The 17,791-nt window shown below is 34.8% G+C and overlaps 1 protein-coding gene across 1 annotated transcript; it reads left to right on the forward strand.

Moving 5' to 3' along the window:
* The first annotated feature begins 3,563 nt into the window (after positions 1-3,563).
* On the forward strand, positions 3,564-6,580 carry LOC107918990 (NAC domain-containing protein 30). Its single transcript, XM_016848539.2, has 4 exons — positions 3,564-3,739; positions 4,821-4,993; positions 5,319-5,590; positions 5,738-6,580. Exons 2-4 carry the CDS (start codon positions 4,831-4,833, stop codon positions 6,245-6,247), a joined length of 945 nt encoding a protein of 314 aa, XP_016704028.1. The 5' UTR covers positions 3,564-3,739; positions 4,821-4,830; the 3' UTR covers positions 6,248-6,580.
* The last annotated feature ends 11,211 nt before the right edge of the window (positions 6,581-17,791 follow it).

A 17,791-nucleotide genomic window follows, 5' to 3' on the forward strand; every position in this document is an offset into this window, starting at 1 on the left:
TTTCTAAAAACTTAATCTTAAATTTGATATTTATTTAAATCCAAATCATTTTTCACTCGTATTTTGAATCTGATCAAGGGTTTGATAATTTGCTTAAAACTGAAGGTTTATTTAAAATTTAGAGAGATATAGATGAAAATATCAGATTTGATAAAAGAATTTAGGTAAGAAATAATATTTGTCTAGAGTAAAGATTGGGTTCGGGTTTTGATATTCATAACTTGGACTCGACCGACTTATTTTCAAGTTTATAATATGTTACTTTTTTATATATTATATAATTTATATCATATAAAAATTAAATGTACTAGAATATGATATAAATATTAAAAAATGTTAAGTTGTTTATCTTTAAAAATTTAATAAACAACTTAATCTTAATTTAGCTGATATCGATATTGTTGTCAAAGCAAGAGGAGTGAGTTTGAGTGTACTAAAAGTTAATTTATTATATATTATTAAATAAAAATAAAAAAGTACCTAAAATGAAAATTTAGGCCTTTCAAATTTAAAAAAAATTTAAATTAGTAAAGATAAAATTACATTTTGACCCCTTTAAAAATGAAAAAAAATTGATTTAATTATTTAAAATTTATAAAGATATAGGCTATGCGAATGGTGAAATTATATTTCTACTAATATAAAAATTAAGATTTAATTTCAACCCCTAAAAGGTTTTTTTACCTTCGCCCCTGTGCACAAACCTGATCGATTTTGGATTAATTATTAAATTCGGATTAACTATTTACGTATATTAAAAGATTTGAAGCCAAAATGTGGGTAGCTGTTGCGGTGATGTTTACTTGTTTGAAATGGGATGGTTAGAAAAGTGAAAACAGAAATAAAAAGTGAAAGGGTAAATTTCATGCGTTGAATTTGGGGTCATTTTTCTTTCTTGGAAATGATTAGGAGCACCCTAAGATTGTAGGTCTTCTTTTTTGAAATATATAAAACCCATGGAGAATGAAATATCAACTATTAACTGTTTTCTTTTAAAAAAATTACAACTACTTAATTGTTTTTATTTCCTTTTTCGTCTTTTTATTCTTCTGAAAACACATTAAGTCCATAAATGAATAACTTTCTATAAAATTTCTACTGTTATTCATAAATATTTGTTGCAACCAGTACTGATTGAATTAAAGTTGAATCACACAAAATTAGTAAACATAATTCAACATTGTATCATCTATATGTATATAAATGCATTTAAACCTTTTTTCTTTCAAGGTTTAATCTTTTGTTTGATGTGAAACAGTGAGAATGCCAAATTTATCATTCAACCGCTAACCATTTTCTGCTTGATTATTATTCTTTCACCCTAGGACAAAAGAAATGCGTTTGTTATGTTAAACGTGGATATTGAGATTAGAAATGATTGCAAAGCAATACGTAAATTTTACATGAAAACCCTTATTAAGAAAAAATACGGGTAAAGAAGTAAAAATTTACTAATGTTGAAAAATAATAATATAAGAGGTTTTCGACTACACACATTTTAAGGGTTAAACAACCTTGATATAACCAATGTCTAATAGAAAAAGTATAGTCCTATACAGATTCAATCCTTTGCTCCCACACATCCCCTGTTTTATCTCTCTATTTTATTTCTTTAACAATTGAGTTATTTTCTAATAATATTAAATTAACACCAAGACATGCATGGACTTTTAGAAATGCTTATGACTTTGTGTTTTACGAGGTTTGTTTTTGTGTGGAGTTGATTAGGGGTCAGGATGGGTTTAGGCAATATTTTTGGGTGTTTAGCTTCTATCAATTTTGTAACCTTTTAGAATATATATTGAGTGGAATTAAGTTGACCAAATCCCAAGTTTTGTGACAAGAGTGCGTGTATGCATCTATAAAGCGAATGTGATATACATGGAGTGAAACACAAGGAATGAAAGGTAAAATATGTTTTGATCAACCAGATGCTGCTTTACACAGCATGCAACATATATACAAAAAGATTTGCAACAAAAACACCCAAATTCATATTCTGTTAACATACTAAATGATCCCATAATATACTACACATTTTTAATAATTCATTGAAAATATTAGAATACGGTTAGTAACATTTGGTGGGACCACTAAGGATTACATAAAAGTTAGCATAACATCTCAATGACTTGACACCTAAAATTTCTTCTAGAAAACATGGGTAATTAACCTCACATTACCTTTCTAATGGAATTTTTAGAATGTCAACTAATCATGATTTCTGGGTGCACATCAATATAATTTTCATAACTACTGTCTTCAGATTTTAGCTTTAAAACATTGATTTTTCAACAAGAGATGCATTGAAATATTTCATCTTCTACTGTGCAGTGTTTTAATGCAATAAGATTATCACTTACGAAACGCCCATTGTTTCATTTATATGCATCCACTAATAGTGGATAGGGTGCCAATCCTAATTATATATTTAAAGGATAATTATTCTATATACGGATTAAAATAAAATAAAAATAAAAATAAAATTATATCCTAAATTTATAATAAAATAAAATAAAAATTAATTAAAAAAAACACATGATAGCTTTTGCCTATGAAAATTTTCAATTCCATTACCAATTTACCTAATAATAATACATAATTTTTTGGGTAGAATTAAAGTATCTTTTATATCCATTTTATAGTTCATGAAGATTAATATTTTTTAGATTGTACTATCTAAGATTCAAACTTAAATTCTCTACATATTACCAGTGTAATTAGGAAAGCTTGTATCCTAATTATAAATTAACATGTAGCAGCTATTAATGAGGATAAAAGCTGGAGTGAAAATCCAACTTCCATACGTATTAAAGCATTTATATCCTGCTACTATATATACAAAGAATTTTAGTTAGGAAAGGAATGTAAAAGTGTATGTATAAGATTAGAAACTTCATGCCTAATTACGTTTCGATTATGCAAATTATAAAAGAGTAAAAAGGGAAAGTTGTAATTAGGAGATAAATTTCAATTATGAAGTAATAAAGGAGATAAAGCCAAGGGCAGGTGATTATGAAAAGGACTGTGGCTTTAGTGGGACTCATCTCTGGATGTCTGTCTCAAAACTATATATATTAACCCAAAGAGAAAGAGACAGACACACTAAAACAACACAAATATTTGTGCTATTTAACTTGATAATGACAGCTTCTAAATCTCACACTTGGCACAAATATAGCCATGCCAAATGGCAAAGGGCGGCGCACCAAACTCAGACAAGAGGAGCTGGATTGTGGGAAGGAATATTCAATCATTACATAGTAATATTAATAATAATAAACACCACCCTCAACTAGCTATTGGTGTAGTAATAAAGATTGGTTTTATAATGTCTTGTAAGAAAGAAGATAAAAATGGAGAGAAGAGGGCAGTCGTTGTTGCTATAGTGCGGAAAATCTTAGGACATAAAATTGCGGTGGGAAGAGGGGGGTGGGGTGGCGTGAAAATTTGGTGTCACGCCGTCCAAATGAACCTTTCTTATCATTCATTCATTCACTCTATCTCTCTATCTGCCACCCCATGCGCAATCAATACCCTTCTTCCCTCTTAACTATATATATATTTATATCCTCTCTCTTTTCTTTACATTCCATCCCAAAATATTCACCCGGCCTTTCCTTCTCTACTCTCATCTTCTTTATACCTTTCTCTCTTTCCAACACTACACTGCCTTGTCATTTCTCTCATTTCCATCTTCAATCAAAGAACAAGCCAAGGTTCACAATATTTTCATCTTGTGAGTATATATATATACACGTTTGGTCTAAATCTAATATATGTCTTCCAAAAGCTTTGTTATTACTTTGTTCAATATATAGGAACTCCCCTCTGCAATCTGCAGTTCTTTATTGTTGCTGCATTTATTGCTGTATAGTTGTAGGGGTTTCATGCATATATATATTGGATTTGTCTTAGTTTTGTTTGGTGTCTAAATCATGCACATGCATCCAGTAGCATCAATGGGGTAACTAGATGTAAATAGAAGAGTATAGTTTTGATTAATTAATGAGTTAATGTAGGTAAATAAGATGGAGATAGATGGAGGTTTGATAACCCACTACCATGTAGAATTAGAGCTAGAGGAGGGGTATTATATTGTAGGGAGAATGAGATAGTTGGTGGGTGTGAAAACATATTATCCACTAACACCACCCCGGAGTGCACTGCACTCAAAGAAACACCATGCTTGTTTGTGCCAGCAAAGTCAAGCTTTTCGGCAAAATTTTTATGCTTAATGTTTTGTTTGCCTGCCTAAGCTCATGCAACTCGACCAAACATAAAAAGTAACACTAGCCTTAGGATAAAACCATTTCTTTTTTCTTTCTTTTGGTGGGTTCCATATATACATATGTAGCCTCACATTTTCTTTTTTTCTTTTTTTTTATAATATTAAAAAATAAAAAATAAAAGCATGCAGGGGCCAACCAGCTTTGGGTCCCATAAAGTTGCATCATAATCATCATTGATCGCCCACTATATAATCAAAAAAAGCTACTCTTGCAAACTTAAGAGTTGAGGAAGGAGGTTTGTATATAGATTATGAAAGTAACATATATAGGCAAAACATGTGCGTTTACTTCCATACCATTATCCTTTGTAAAAGCATTGGCAATTCATTCCCTCCAAGAGCCATGTCTTTCTTCCAACTTGCCTTGCATTTTAGGCTTACGCCAAAACTAACTTCAACCCTGTGTTTATTGGGAAAGGAATATATATATTCACATTATTAGGTGTTTAATATAAATACAGCTAAATAACAAAAACAGCATTGTTATAAATCCTTTGGAAGCTTTCACTCATATATTCATGTTTTCCAGGGGTAGATCCATGATGGAATTGGAATCATGTGTGCCACCAGGCTTTAGATTTCATCCCACTGAAGAAGAACTTGTAGGATATTATCTCAGAAGAAAGATTAACTCACTCAAAATTGATCTAGATGTTATTATCGAGATTGATCTATACAAGATGGAGCCATGGGATATCCAAGGTACGTAATTTTCTTTTTCTAACTCTAACCATGCATCTTGGAAGCTTTTATTACACTTTCATTAATTGGTGGCACAAACCTATTGGTCCTATCATAGCTAGGGTTTGAAATTTTGGAAAGAAAGTTGTTTTTAGTGCCACTTTTCTCTTAGTCATAAACTAATCAATATCACCATGCTATGGCCGAGTTCAAAGGGATATTTTCAAAGCGTTCACACACTAATGTTCCAACCAAGAAATTAGATGTAAAAATACCAAAAAAATAACAACCTAGGGTAGCATGAAAAAACTGGTTTATTAATGGTGTGGAGTTTGGTGTTTGGCAGCAAGATGTAATGTAGGGAATGAAGAGCAAAGCGAGTGGTACTTCTTCAGTTATAAAGATAGGAAGTATCCAACAGGGACAAGGACAAACAGAGCCACTGCAGCTGGGTTTTGGAAGGCAACAGGGAGGGATAAATCTGTGCTTTCAAAGAACAATATTATAGGGATGAGAAAGACCCTGGTTTTCTACAAGGGTCGTGCACCTAATGGTAGGAAAACTGATTGGATCATGCATGAGTATCGCCTCCAGACTTCTGAACATGGACCGCCTCAGGCAAGCCCTTCTATCTCTATACACTTTATCAACACATCTTATTTCCAATACATGTTTATAATCATACTCATAGCTAGCTGAAAAGTCTGCCAAGTTTCATCATGTTGTTCCCTTTGATAGATATATAAGTTTTATTGCAAATTGCAGGAAGAAGGATGGGTGGTGTGCCGGGCATTTAGAAAGCCATGTCCTAATCAAAGGCAAGGCTTTGAAGCATGGAGCCATGGTTACTATATGAGAGATAACAGCCAAGTTAGGCCTCCCGTTTCCCTTTCAGATATAGCAACTACATCTCATCTTCATCTTCGCAGGAATCAAGGATCAAGTTTTTATGAATCCTATGGTTCGGAGCAAGAGCTTGTTTCCAACAGTCACAATTTTTTGGACAGCCAACAAGTGATTGAGCTTCCACAACTGGATAGCCCCATTACTGTTTCACCAAGTTTAGCAGAAAAAGAAGTTTTTCATTGTAATGAAGAAAAGAGCAACGAGAGTAGTCAAATACATATAATCGACTGGAAGAACTTTGACAACTTGTTTAACTCTCAGCTCACTGATACAACATCTTATCCATATCAAACTGCGGCACTAATACCCCAAAATGATGAACTAGAGGCCCAACAACACCATCTCCTAGGTTGCTTCCCCGGATCATAGGTGAAGCCCACAGTTATTTTACAATTGACTTATGCAAGAATGCTGATTCAGACAGCTAAAAATCTTGTTGTCTGAAATTAATATATATTGGAGCTAAGTTTGAAAATCCATGATCAGATTTATTAATATGATTGCATTGCTAAAAGTAGAGTACATGTAGTAGAAAAAAGCATGGTTTTGTTATGATAAAGAGAGACTTCCTGCATGCTTTAGGGTGTATGAAGAAAGTTTCACTTCACTTATTATTATTATTATTTGTCATGTCTACGAAACTGTATATTGCGCATGCATTAGTGCATATATACCTATGTAATAATGTTGGGTTTTTTTTCATAACGTGACTCTTTTCTAAATCCCTCTATAATAAAACTTCCCTATATTCTCGAGTGTATAAGAATTCATCAGAGGAGAAGATTTCTTTTTATCTAGGTATACGTATTTGATATTTGATTTATATTGCTGAGTGGGAATCAGTGGCTGGAAGAAGAATTGGAGAAAAATAGGTCCACTTCTTTTATTGATTTAGTTCTAAAATCTTGAAAACAAATACATGGGGTCGTGTTGAAACCATCACGAGATCTCAGCCCTATCTGAGTTTTTATTGAATCTTCAACAGTTTTGCAGTTTACTATTTACATGAGACTATAGAGGTATTATGAAATCTTAATTTTTATTTCTAAAAACAAAGCTATTTATATAAGTAAACATATAAAAATGAATTCAACCCTAAATTTCGTCTTTTTTTAGTTTTCACAAAAAAGTAAATATAAGTTTTTTCTAATAAAAAATATTGCAATATTATTGTTTTTTGTCACCATTTATTTATTCTTTTTGAATGATAAAGAGGGATTAAACACCCTAGACATCAAATTGCATAACCGTAGGAACCAAGCAGAGAGCCTAGCTTGTAACGCTCGAGCAAAGGCAATATACCAGGAGGTGGTTCTACGAAAAACCTCAGGTCCCATGAACCCTCTTTGGCCAACTTAGTAATGTTGTTTGCAACTCCATTTATGTCCATTTGAAAACCAGCCCGCCAAATTGCTGCTTCAGGTCATGTATCTGTCTGATCAAAGCCAACGGAGACTGTGAAGCAAGAGGCTCCTGCGGAAGGTCGATTGCTTGCTGGCAATCACTCACCACAACAATCGTATTATAACCTCATGTCAATGCTAAGTGTATACCCTCCACAATGGTCCACAGCTAAGCTTGCAAAATTGAACCGGTGCCAATGTATCTGAAGAAGCCAAATAGCCAGCTACCTAGGGACTCACATGCCACCTCTCCAATTGAGCTGCTGCCATCAGCTGGATTCATCGCCCCATCTGTATTAACCTTCACCCAGCCCATATTAGGCGGCAACCACTGCACGAAACCAGCATCCCGACCAGCACATTGCGCCACTCGTTGGTGGCTCCTCAGCGCGTGCTTGGCAACCGCGAAGCTATGGGACCGGAGCTGCTCCAAGCTCTCCAATTCATCAGAAAAAAAAAAATGCATACTTATTCCTTCGCAGCCAAATGCTCCATCAGAGTACAACAAAGATAACATTCAAAGGTAGTCAATCACTACCAACAAACCTGTCATTGGAGTTATTGTCACAAAGCCATTTGGTAAGAGAGAAGTCGAATAATCTCTACTTGTTGTGCGGAAGCGTGTAAAAGAGTAAAATTATTGTACTAAAAAATCACACTAAGTTCAATTCCCAGGAAAGAGAGGTGGATCACAAGGATCGCTTAAGTACCAGGTCTTTCCTAGCCAGAATATCCCTCAATCGTAATTTAATAGCACAATAAATCACTACAATCACACACACAATTCATGCAGAATAATACAATAAAGAACACAAGAATTTAACGAGGTTCAGCAAATTTTGCCTACGTCCTCGGGCACTACCAAATATATTTCACTCCAAAATACAAGTGAGAATTTACAAAGAGAGAGAGAGAAAACAATGCCTTAAGTAGAGAATGGCAAGTTTGAGATACAGAATGAGAGATAGTTATGCCTATTTATAGTTGAGGTTCAGGGATCAACTTGCAAAGTCACTTTACAATTAGGGACCATATATTGCAAATATCTCAGATTTTATTATGCCAATATCTCGATACCCATATCTTTGACTTTCCAATATTTGATACCCATATATTTGACTTTCCAATATTTGATACCCATATCTTTGACTTTCCATTATTTGATACCCATATCTTTGATTTTCCATAAATATGGATAATTCCCAATAATCTCCACCTTGAAGATTTGATTCGAGTAATCTTATCTTCACACAATTCTCTCTGCCTTTGTCAACAACACTTGATAGTGCCTTCTTCAACTGTTAAACATGCAGAATATTGATCAAGTTCAAACAATGTTCGAACTTGATTGTTGTTACCACCTTGGTCATCATATCTGCGGGATTATCTGTAGTCTTAATCTTCTGAAGGTGAATTTTCCCCTCATCAATAATTTCCCGCACAAAGTGGAAACGTACATCGATATGCTTTGTACGTGCATGATAGACTTGATTCTTTGCTAAATGAATAGCACTTTGACTATCACAATACACATTAATATGCTCCTGGACCAATCCCAAGGTTTTAACCATACCTTGTAACCAAATAGCTTCCTTTACAGCCTCTGTTACAGCCATGTATTCAGCTTCTATGGTTGACAACGCAACTGTAGGCTGCAGTGTAGACTTCCAACTTATTGGTCCTCCAGCAAGAGTAAACACATAACCAGTGGTTGATCTTCATTTGTCCAAATCACCGGCATAATCAGAATCAACGTACCCAACAACACCTTTACCAAGTGTAGTATCCTGCTTGAACAGTAATCCAATATCCATGGTCTTATGAATATACCATAGAATCCATTTCACAGCTTGCCAATGTCCTTTTCCAGGATTATGCATATACCTGCTCACTATACTAACTGCCTGTGAAATGTCGGGCCTTGTACACACCATTGCATACATCAAGCTACCTAATGCATTAGAATACGGAACTTGTAACATGTATTCTTGTTTCGTATTTGTCGAAGGAGATAGTTGTACAGAAAGCTTGAAATGAGAAGCCAACGGGGTACTTACAGCTTTAGTCTGCTCGTTCATGCCAAACTTCTGTAGTATCTTTTTTAAATATTGCTTCTGAGATAAACTAACTCTGCCATGAGCTCTATCCCTGCATATTTCCATGCCAAGGATCTTCTTAGCTTCACCTGGATCTTTCATCTCAAACTCAAGGTTGAGTTGAGTCTTCAATCTCTCAATTTCAACTTTACTCTTAGATGCTATCAACATATCATCAACATATAAGAGCAAGTATACGAAAAATCCTTCTTGTAGCTTCTGAAAATACACGCAATGATCAAATTTACTTCTTGTATACCTTTGCCCTTTCATGAACTGATCAAATCACTTGTACCACTGCCTTGGAGATTGTTTCAATCCATAAAGCGACTTTGTCAGTTTGCAAACCCAATTTTCTTTATCAGCAACCTTGAATCCATCTGGCTGAGTCATATAGATTTCCTCTTCCAAATCACCGTGTAAAAATGCGGTCTTCATATCAAGCTGAACTAGTTCAAGATCATATTGCGCAACCAAGGCTAGCAAAATCCGAACAGACGAATGCTTCACAACTGGAAAAATACTTCATTGTAGTCTATTCCTTCTTTCTGAGCGTAACCCTTTGCTACCAATCTAGCCTTGTATCGAACTTCATTTTTATCAGGAAATCCTTCCTTCTTTGCATATACCCATTTGCATCCAATTGCCTTCTTTCCTTTAGGTAGTGTCACCAACTCCCAAGTCCTATTTTTATGAAGAGACTGCATTTCTTCATTCATAGCTTGCTTCCACTTTACACTATCAGAGTTACTTCTTGCTTCTGTGTAAGTAGAAGGAACATCATCATCTGCAATTGGAAGTGCATAAGCCACCATATCATCAAAGCGAGCAGGCATACGAATCTCTCTTCTTGGCCTTCTATATGCAATTGAATCATGTTGTTGTAGAAGTTCTTGGGTCGAAACTTCTTCATCATTTGTTCCTTCAATATTAGCTGGATCATCATTAACCTTTTCAAGCTCCACCTGCTGCAAAGTGCCACTAGTTGTGTTATCCTTTTGTGAATCATTGTTCTTCATCATGGTTGATTCATCAAAAGTCACATCTCTACTGAAAATTATTTTCCTTGTATCAGGACACCAGAGACGGTATCCTTTTACTCCACCAGTTATACCCATGAATAATGCTTTCTTTGCTCTTGGGTCTAACTTAGATTCTTTTACATGATAATATGCAGTGGAACCAAAAATATGTAAAGAATCATAATCAATAGCAGGTTTACCAGCCCACCTCTCCATAGGAGTTTTTCCATTTATTGCAGCTGATGGCAACCGATTAATTAGATGGCACGCATATGTAACTGCCTCAGCCCAAAATTCTTTACCCAATCCAGCATTGGACAACATACATCGAACTTTCTCCAGTATAGTCCGATTCATACGTTCTGCCACCCCATTCTGTTGTGGTGTATCTCGAACAGTGAAGTGTCGTACAATACCTTCATCGTGACATACTTGTAGAAATGGATCATTCTTGTACTCAGTACCATTGTCTGATCGAAGTCGTTTGACTTTTCGACCAGCCTGGGTCTCCACCATCTTCTTCCATTTCAGAAATACATCCAAAACTTCATTTTTCCTTTTCATTAGATACACCCATACTTTTCTTGAATAATCATCAACAAAAGTAACAAAATAGTGCATACCTCCCAAAGAAGCCACTTTAGTAGGTCCCCACACATCACTGTGAACGTAGTCCAGAATTTCTTTTGTATTGTGAATTGCTGAACCAAATTTGCAAGAATTTGCACCTTTCAACAAGCCTTGCTTTGCCAAACTCTGCAAAGCTTTTTCACCAGCATGTCCCAATCGCATATGCCATAACCTGGTAGCCTCTGAATCTGCATCTTTCGTAAAAGCTGTTGATGTTGATCCAATAACTGTACTTCCATTTAAATAGTACAGATTATTCCTTCTTGTGCCTTTCATCACCGTCAATACCCCAGCTACTACCTTTAGTAATCCATCTCTCAAAGTGATTGTGAGCCCTTTAGATTCTAGGACCCCTAATGAGATAAGATTTTTCTTCAAGCTAGGTATGTAGTGAACATCTGTCAAGACTTGAATTGAGCCGTCGTGATTCTTCAATTGGATTGTACCTACTCCCATTGTCTTACAAGCGCTATCATTGCCCATAAAAACAACTCCACCTTCTAGTTCTTTAAGACTAGAAAACCAGTCCTTATTAGGACACATATGGTAAGTACATCCCGAATCCAAAATCCACTCATCTGTATGACATGCCATTGCCATGCCAACCAAGCTAAAGTCTGACTCCTCATCATGCTCCGCTACACATGCATCAGAAATAGCTTTACCCTTTTGTAACTTAGGACAATTCTTTTTCCAATGCCCTTTCTCACGGCAAAAAGCACATTCATCTTTGGCAGGTCTCCCTTTGGACTTACTCCTTCTACCAGATTTGTTGCTGCGCGAACGACTTCTTACTGTTAAGACTTCTGTAGTTGTATCTCTGTGATCTTTTTTATCTTTCTTTCGAGTCTCAGATCTATACAACGCACTACAGACTGCATCAAATGTGATTGTATCCTTCCCATGAAGCAATGTGGTGGTAAGATGATCATATTCATCAGCAAGAGAATTCAACAACAGTAATGCCTTGTCTTCATCTTCAAATTTCTCATCCAAATTTAGCAAGTCTGCTAAAATTTTATTGAATGAGTTCACATGGTCATTCATCGACATACCGGGTGCATACGTGAATCGATAAAGTTTCTTTTTCATATAAAGCCTATTTTCAAGACTTTTTGTTAGAAACTTTTCTTCCAGTGTATCCCACAACTTCTTCGCTGATGTCTCCTCATGACAGAGTACTTCTGCTCTTTGGCCAAACATAGGCGAATTGTTCCACATGCCTGTCTATTGATCTTGGCCCACTCCTTGTCATCCATCTTGTTAGGTTTTTCTTCAAGGGCTATATCCAGCTCTTGCTGACATAAGACATCCAGGATCTCACATTGCCACATACCAAAATTATTGGTACCGTCAAATTTCTCTACTTCAAATTTCGCATTGGTCACAGTAGTCTTTGACGATGACTTTTCCATTTTTTTCTCCTCAATCCCAACTACAGTACGTGAACAGTGCCGTGAACGATCGTATTCCCTAAGTACGAATCTAGCTCTGATACCAATTATTGTGCGGAAGCGTGTAAAAGAGTAAAATTATTGTACTAAAAAATCACACTAAGTTCAATTCCCAGGAAAGAGAGGTGGATCACAAGGATTGCTTAAGTACCAGGTCTTTCCTAGCCAGAATATCCCTCAATCATAATTTAATAGCACAATAAATCACTACAATCACACACACAATTCATGCAGAATAATACAATAAAGAACACAAGAATTTAACGAGGTTCAGCAAATTTTGCCTACGTCCTCGGGCACTACCAAATATATTTCACTCCAAAATACAAGTGAGAATTTACAAAGAGAGAGAGAGAAAACAATGCCTTAAGTAGAGAATGGCAAGTTTGAGATACAGAATGAGAGATGGTTATGCCTATTTATAGTTGAGGTTCAGGGATCAACTTGCAAAGTCACTTTACAATTAGGGACCATATATTGCAAATATCTCAGATTTTATTATGCCAATATCTCGATACCCATATCTTTGACTTTCCAATATTTGATACCCATATCTTTGACTTTCTAATATTTGATACCCATATCTTTGACTTTCTATTATTTGATACCCATATCTTTGATTTTCCATAAATATGGATAATTCCCAATACTACTACATATCTGGTGGCAGTAAGGAGGGCCACACTGGAGAGGTAACATAGCAGTCTCTGAGGACATGCAGAGCTATTTGCAAAGCACTTCCATAATAACCAAACGTTCCAGTATCATCAAAACCCCTCCAATATCTCTCCGCATTTGTTATTAGTCTATCACGAATGGCCAGCCAAAGGAGCTGCCGAACCCTCTACGACACCTGAAGCTTCCTAACATGACCCAAAATAGCATTCAAAGACTTTCATTTGTCCTTCATTTGAGTCTCATATGCTCACCTTTAACAGAAAACTTCTGTAGCTCTCCCCACCTCCAAGCACACCTATCACTACCACTAGAATTGTTAGGCGGATGAATATTACCAATGCACAAGAGAGTTTTCCTTCCGAACCAACATTGAAGAGTACGCCAGTCCGAGTCACCTCTCACATTGACTACATCACTGACCAGTAAAGAATCATCTAACGACGAAGATCCAATATACTCACTACGAAGAGGTCGCAAGTTCGAAACCCAAATATCATCCCAGAATTTGACTGTGCGACCATCCCCGATAGGCCAAGCCAAATTATCCCTCAGCAAATCCCACACTCGCGTGAGTGCCCTCCACACAAAAGAACAGTTCGCGCGAGCAATTGAAGTCGGACAACTTTCAAATATACAGTACTTTTGGCGAAGAAGCCTGACCCAAAATCGGTCTCAGTGATAAACGCATAACCAAGCTTTAAAAGGAAAGAAATGTTATGTTCTGGAAGGTGACGTAGGCCCAACCCTCCAACCTTAACTGGCTGACAGACCAACTTCCACTTTACTAACGAGGTTCTCCTTTCACTAGCATTCGCCCCCGAAATGAGGTTGATTGCATGAAATAATGGTTGAAAAAATTGGTTAATAAAATGTTTTTATAGTTATAGTGAATTTTAAAAATGGACTTAGTGATATTTATGGTAACAAATCATAATAGAATAATATTAGTGTTTTGTGTGAGACAAATTCAAGTCGATCCTAACTTTTAATTGAACAACCTTCTTCGTTATCATCGTACAATGGATGTCGTTGAGGCTCAAGCAACAAGAATCAAATCACAAAAAAGAAACAAATTAATTACTTTTAGTAGTGAAGTAATTTCTCTCTATAAAAAACGATAAAATTAGTAATTTATAAAAAATATAATTTATTCTTAGTTAATAAATTCTCACTACTTTCTAACAGAATAACGATAACTCTAATATTTTTTAAGTGTGTTTTTAAGTCAACTGGTGTTCTCTATTTATAAAGAGAGTACAAGAATTCTGATTGAACAATCCATTGATAAATAATATTATTTAAATAGAAAACACATTCTTAGTCTAACTAAGAGAGAGGGGGCGACACGCCCTAGTTAATTTTACTAAGGTTTTTGCTCATATTAATTATAAGGGTTAATCGGGCCTCTTATGTATTTGGTCTAATTATATGTGCCTCTTGGACTTTTGACCAAACATTTTATAATTTAATTGACCCCAATATTTATTTTTTATTTTTCAAAATAAATATTATTTATTAAATTAAATTAATTAATTAACTAAATTAATTTCTTGCAACAGCCTGATTTTCAATAGTGTTGAAAAAGGTGGTTTCAGAACCTCATTTTTGTAAATCGGGTCCATAAATACTAAATTAAAACATTTACGGAGTTGGTATAAAAGAATATTAAATTTTAGTCCTTCAATTTTGTTCATTAATTGTTTAATTTGAGTACAGGGACTAAATTGTTCAATCGCTATAGATTTTTAAATAACCAAAGGATCAAAATGGTAATTAAACCATTTTGCTTTATCAAATAGTGGAAAGTGATATTATTTTCCAGTAACTTTGGTTAATTTTGATTAAGTATTAATTAATTAAATTTTAATTAAGTTAATTAGGTGATTAAAGAATAAATTAAAGTATAAAAGGTTGAGAAAGTAGATTGTGTCACTCTTGTCTTCTTCTTCCCCACAAATTCTTCATAAAAAAACAAACGGAGATAGGGTTTGAAGCTTCAAACTTTTGATTGATAATTGGTGAGTTTAATCAAGTCAATTTTTGTTGTTGTAATTTTTATGTTTTTGAGGTCATAAGAACTTGATTTAGGTAGCTCATGCTATTAAAGCTTTTGAAAGTTTCCATTATTGATTTCTTGAAGACATTGGTGTTAAATTAATAGATTTTAAGCTTAGATGTGAAAAAGGATTTGTAATTTTTACTTGTTAGTTTTTGAACATAAGGACTAAAGTGAATAAATTATGAAATTGATGTGAAATTGATGTAATAATAGATAGTAAAGGGTCCCTAAGGTATGTGATTGAGATCGGTTTTGAAATCGAAGCTTAAAATTAAAAAGTATTGTTATTTCGGTTTTAGGGACTAAATTGAATAAAATGCAAAACTTAAGGGACATTCAAAAAAATGGAATTAAATAGGTTCATGCATATCATGGAATGATATAAAAATGTTTGGTATTGATGAATTGTCCAAAATAATTGAATAAATAGAGAATTGGATCAAACCGAAGATAATCGAGGAAAAGCCAAAATTGTTGAATAGTCCTTGAGGATTCCATTTGCTTGTTGTTTTGACCTGGTAAGTTCATATGATATTTATTTATATAAATAGTTGTGTATTTGATTCATAATTATATAGATGTCTGGTCGTGAATTGGTTCAAAATGTGAGATTTAGACTAAATTGAAAAGTAATGTTAATATGTGTAATAGAGATATGTTTAAACTTAGTAAATGTTATGATACAATTGGTGTAACACCCCTCACCTGGTTCGATTGCCGAACCTAAGCTATAGAATGCTACAGCAGAGTAGTTCACATATAGTTCCAACTTAAAACATTCAATTAAACAAACAAATCAATTCATAATCCATGCATAATAAGAATTACAAACAAAATCGAGTCTCAATCGAGCTTACAAAAGCTCTTAAGTTGACCCGAGCACAACTAAGGACTAAATTACAAACTTTTAAACAACTAAAAGGAAAATCACAAAACAAGGTCACATGGCCGGGTGCCTGCACCGTGTTAAAAGCTAAGGCCTTGTAAGTTGGAGTCACACGACCGGGTATGTAGACTGTGCAACTCACTAAAGTCGTGTGGACCTAGATGCAAAATTTTACAAACAACCACAGGACCGTGTGGCTAAGCATTGTAAGAGACTGAGACCATATAGAAATCCCTTGACTAAATCTACAGTACCACACGAGCGTGTGTTTAGCCCGTGTAACAAACTGAGACTATGTTTAACAAAACCTGTCAAATATAATAATTTACTAATTAGATTGTGGTTCCGAAACCACTGTTCCAATTTCACTAAAAATAAGCTGTTACAACTCTTCTCCCTAAAGGAATTTTCGTTCCTGAAAATCTTACCAGAAAAGAGGTTCAGGTATTGTACTTTCATAGCTTCTTCCAGTTCCCAAGTAGCCTCTTCTATTCCGTGACATTGCTAGAGAAATTTCACTAAAGCTATGCTTTTATTTCTCAATTCTTTAACCTCTCGAGCTAGAATTATGATCGGTTCTTCACTGAACGTTATATCTGGTTGAATCTCAACGTCAATAAGTAAAATCATGTGTGAAGGATTTGATTGATACTGTCATAACATAAATACATGGAATACATTGTGAATCTTTTCTAACTCTAACAACAAAGCTAATCTGTAAGCTACTGACCCGATTCTCTCAATGATCTCTTATGGCCCGATAAACCGCGAATAAGATTTCCTTTATGGCCAAATCGAAAAACTTTCTTCCAAGATTATACTTTCAAAAACACTTCGTCATCGATTTGGAATTTGATGTCTTTTCTTTTTAAATTCACATAGGATTTTTGTAAATCGAAAGCTGTTTTTAAACTGTCTTGTATCACTTTAACCTTTTCCTGGGTTTCTTGAATCAAATCAATGCAAATAACTTTTTCTCGCTGAGTTCAGTCTAGTATAACGAAGTTCAACACTTTCGACCATACAAAGCTCTGTACGATGCCATTTTAATACTCGCTTGATAACTATTGTTGTATGAAAATTCAACTAATGGTAGAAATCTCTCCCAGTTACCTTCGAAGTCCAAAACACAACATCGAAGCATATCTTTGAGTATTTGAATCACTCGTTCTGATTGACCATCTTCTCTAAGGATGAAATTCGGTACTAAAATGCAGTCGAGTACCTAGAACTTTGTGTAACTTGCTCTAGAATCGAGACGTAAACCGTGGATCTCTGTCAGAAATAATAGAAACTGACACACCATGCAATCTAACAATCTCAACAACAAACAACTCTGCCAATCTTTCGAGTTAAAACTCCGTATGCACTGGGATGAAATGCGCGGACTTCGTCAAACGATCAACAATGACCAACATAACATCTTTCTTTCTCGGTGATAAAGACAATCCTGATACAAAACCATCGTGACATGTTCCCACTTCCACTCTGGAATCATCATTGGTTGTAATAAACCAGAAGGTACCTGATGCTCTGCTTTAACTTGTTGACAAACTAAACATCTCGATACGAACTCTGAAATCTCTCACTTCATACCTAACCACCAGTACATTTGTTTCAAATCGTCGTAATTTTATTGCTTCTAGGATGAATAGACAAGCTACTACTGTGAGATTTTTGTAGGA

This window comes from Gossypium hirsutum, chromosome D13, assembly GCF_007990345.1.
Source record: "Gossypium hirsutum isolate 1008001.06 chromosome D13, Gossypium_hirsutum_v2.1, whole genome shotgun sequence".
NCBI lineage: Eukaryota > Viridiplantae > Streptophyta > Magnoliopsida > Malvales > Malvaceae > Gossypium > Gossypium hirsutum.

Coding starts and splice junctions, on each gene's coding strand:
- LOC107918990 (XM_016848539.2), top strand. CDS start 4,831: ATGATGGAATTGGAATCATGTGTGCCACCAGGCTTTAGATTTCATCCC. Junction 4,994..5,318: donor GGAGCCATGGGATATCCAAG/GTACGTAATTTT, acceptor GGTGTTTGGCAG/CAAGATGTAATGTAGGGAAT. Junction 5,591..5,737: donor CTGAACATGGACCGCCTCAG/GCAAGCCCTTCT, acceptor TGCAAATTGCAG/GAAGAAGGATGGGTGGTGTG.